The sequence below is a fragment of the Alosa sapidissima genome, chromosome 16 (genome assembly GCF_018492685.1).
Source record: "Alosa sapidissima isolate fAloSap1 chromosome 16, fAloSap1.pri, whole genome shotgun sequence".
Lineage (NCBI taxonomy): Eukaryota > Metazoa > Chordata > Actinopteri > Clupeiformes > Clupeidae > Alosa > Alosa sapidissima.
In genome coordinates, this window is record NC_055972.1 from 3,466,686 (window position 1) to 3,469,185 (window position 2,500).

Genomic DNA, 2,500 nt, shown 5'->3' on the forward strand with positions numbered 1-2,500 from the left:
ATCTTTTTGCACTCGCACACCATTATTTTTACTCACATGTGCCAGGGCTGCACACAGGAAGTCAGGAGTGTGTGTGTGTGTGTGTGTGTGTGTGTGTGTGTGTGTGTGTCTGAGAGATTATGTCATTCCTATATTGAGGTTTCAAGCACAGTTTATTATTAAGGATACTATTGAGGTTTCAGGGAGTTTTTGTAAACCATTTACACTCTGAAATGAGTTGTTCAAAGTCAAAGTCAACTTTATCATCCCAAAGATGGGAAATTCAGGTGGTCTGGGTGCCGAGACACACACATTAAACATATAGAAACATAGATACACAATATGCTGAGATATATATGCATATATATGGGTGTGTGGGTGTGTGAGTGAGAGAGAGAAAGTGAGAGAGTGTGTGTGTGTTGGACATGGGGTTCTAAACGGCCGGGTAGGCGTAGTTGGCGTGCTGCTTGGCCTTGCAGGTCCCACTGCCCATGTAGCTCCCTCCCTCTGCCCATGTAGGCTCCCTCTGCCCATGTAGCTCCCTCCCGCTGCCCATGTAGCTCCCTCTGCCCATGTAGGCTCCCTCCCTCTGCCCATGTAGGCTCCCTCCCTCTGCCCATGTAGGGTCCCTCTGCCCATGTAGGCTCCCTCCCGCTGCCCATGTAGGCTCCCTCCCTCTGCCCATGTAGCTCCCTCCCTCTGCCCATGTAGGGTCCCTCTGCCCATGTAGGCTCCCTCCCTCTGCCCATGTAGGCTCCCTCCCTCTGCCCATGTAGCTCCCTCCCTCTGCCCATGTAGGGTCCCTCTGCCCATGTAGGCTGCCTCCCTCTGCCCATGTAGCTCTCTCTGCCCATGTAGGCTCCCTCCCTCTGCCCATGTAGGCTCCCTCCCTCTGCCCATGTAGCTCTCTCTGCCCATGTAGGCTCCCTCCCTCTGCCCATGTAGGCTCCCTCCCACTGCCCATGTAGCTCCCTCCCTCTGCCCATGTAGGGTCCCTTCCTCTGCCCATGTAGGGTCCCTCTGCCCATGTAGGGTCCTGCTGCCGAAGCCGCTGCTGCCAATGCGTACCGGCACCGGCGCCGAGTTCATCCCGCCCCTGTTGAGGTTGTGTGTGTTTACCAGGAGAACATATGCACATGTGTGTGTGTGTGTGTGTCGGCAGAGCTCTTTCCAGCAGTCGGCGGGTGAGATGCATGTGATTGGTCACAGTCTGGGTGCTCATGCTGCAGCAGAGGCTGGACGCAGGACCAAGGGGCTCGGACGCATCACAGGTACACACACACACACACACACACACACAGATACACACAAAAACACGCATGCAGACACGCACGCAGGAACGCACACACACATATACACACACACACACACACACAGACACACACACACACACATGCACACGAACACAGACACACACACACACACACACACAGATACACGCACAAACACGCACACGCACACGCATGCAGACACGCATGCAGGAACGCACACACACACACACACACACACACAGACATACACATACACACACACAGACATACACACACACTCACACATACACACACACACACACACACACACAGCTGGTATAGGGGGTTCCCTTTGTTGTCGTTAATCATGTCCCCTGCTGGTCCTGTGTCCTAGGTCTGGACCCCGCTGAGCCCTACTTCCAGGGCTGTCCAGCTCAGGTGCGTCTGGACCCCACTGATGCCAAATTCGTGGACGTCATTCACAGCGACGCATCTCCTTTCGGCTCCAACCTCGGTAAAAACACACAATAAACACCATAAACACACTCAACACACAATAAACAGCAACATGTCAATAATGTAATACATAGGAAGAACACTCAGCCGCACAATAAACAACAACATGTCAATAACATAACACTTCATAGAAAGCACTCGTCCACACAATACAGAACAAGTCCATGTCAATATAACGGAACACATGCTGTTTAAATCCTAATGCTGCTGCTTGCTGTTGGCTAAGAGCATCAGTGCTCTGACCCCACACCTGCCCCCCCCACCTGCCTAGACATTTACAGCTTCACCAGATAGTCTCCACCTGCCTAGACATTTACAGTACAGCTTCACCAGATAGTCTCCACCTGCCTAGACATTTACAGCTTCACCAGATAGTCTCCACCTGCCTAGACATTTACAGCTTCACCAGATAGTCTCCACCTGCCTAAACATTTACAGCTTCACCAGATAGTCTCCACCTGCCTAGACATTTACAGTACAGCTTCACCAGATAGTCTCCACCTGCCTAGACATTTACAGCTTCACCAGATAGTCTCCACCTGCCTAGACATTTACAGCTTCACCAGATAGGATATTTACAGTACAGCTTCACCAGATAGGATATTTACAGTACAGCTTCACCAGATAGTCTCCACCTGCCTAGACATTTACAGCTTCACCAGATAGTCTCCACCTGCCTAGACATTTACAGTACAGCTTCACCAGATAGTCTCCACCTGCCTAGACATTTACAGCTTCACCAGATAGTCTCCACC

At 51.5% G+C, this 2,500-nt stretch overlaps 1 protein-coding gene across 1 annotated transcript in view; it reads left to right on the forward strand.

The window, feature by feature from the left end:
• Positions 1-2,500, forward strand: part of LOC121685556 (pancreatic triacylglycerol lipase-like) — a 40,780-nt gene that overhangs the window by 23,164 nt on the left and 15,116 nt on the right. Inside the window, exons 8-9 of the mRNA XM_042066151.1 lie at positions 1,142-1,250; positions 1,624-1,743. Coding sequence (XP_041922085.1) covers positions 1,142-1,250; positions 1,624-1,743 — 229 coding nt within the window. The remainder of the gene's footprint in view (positions 1-1,141; positions 1,251-1,623; positions 1,744-2,500) is intronic.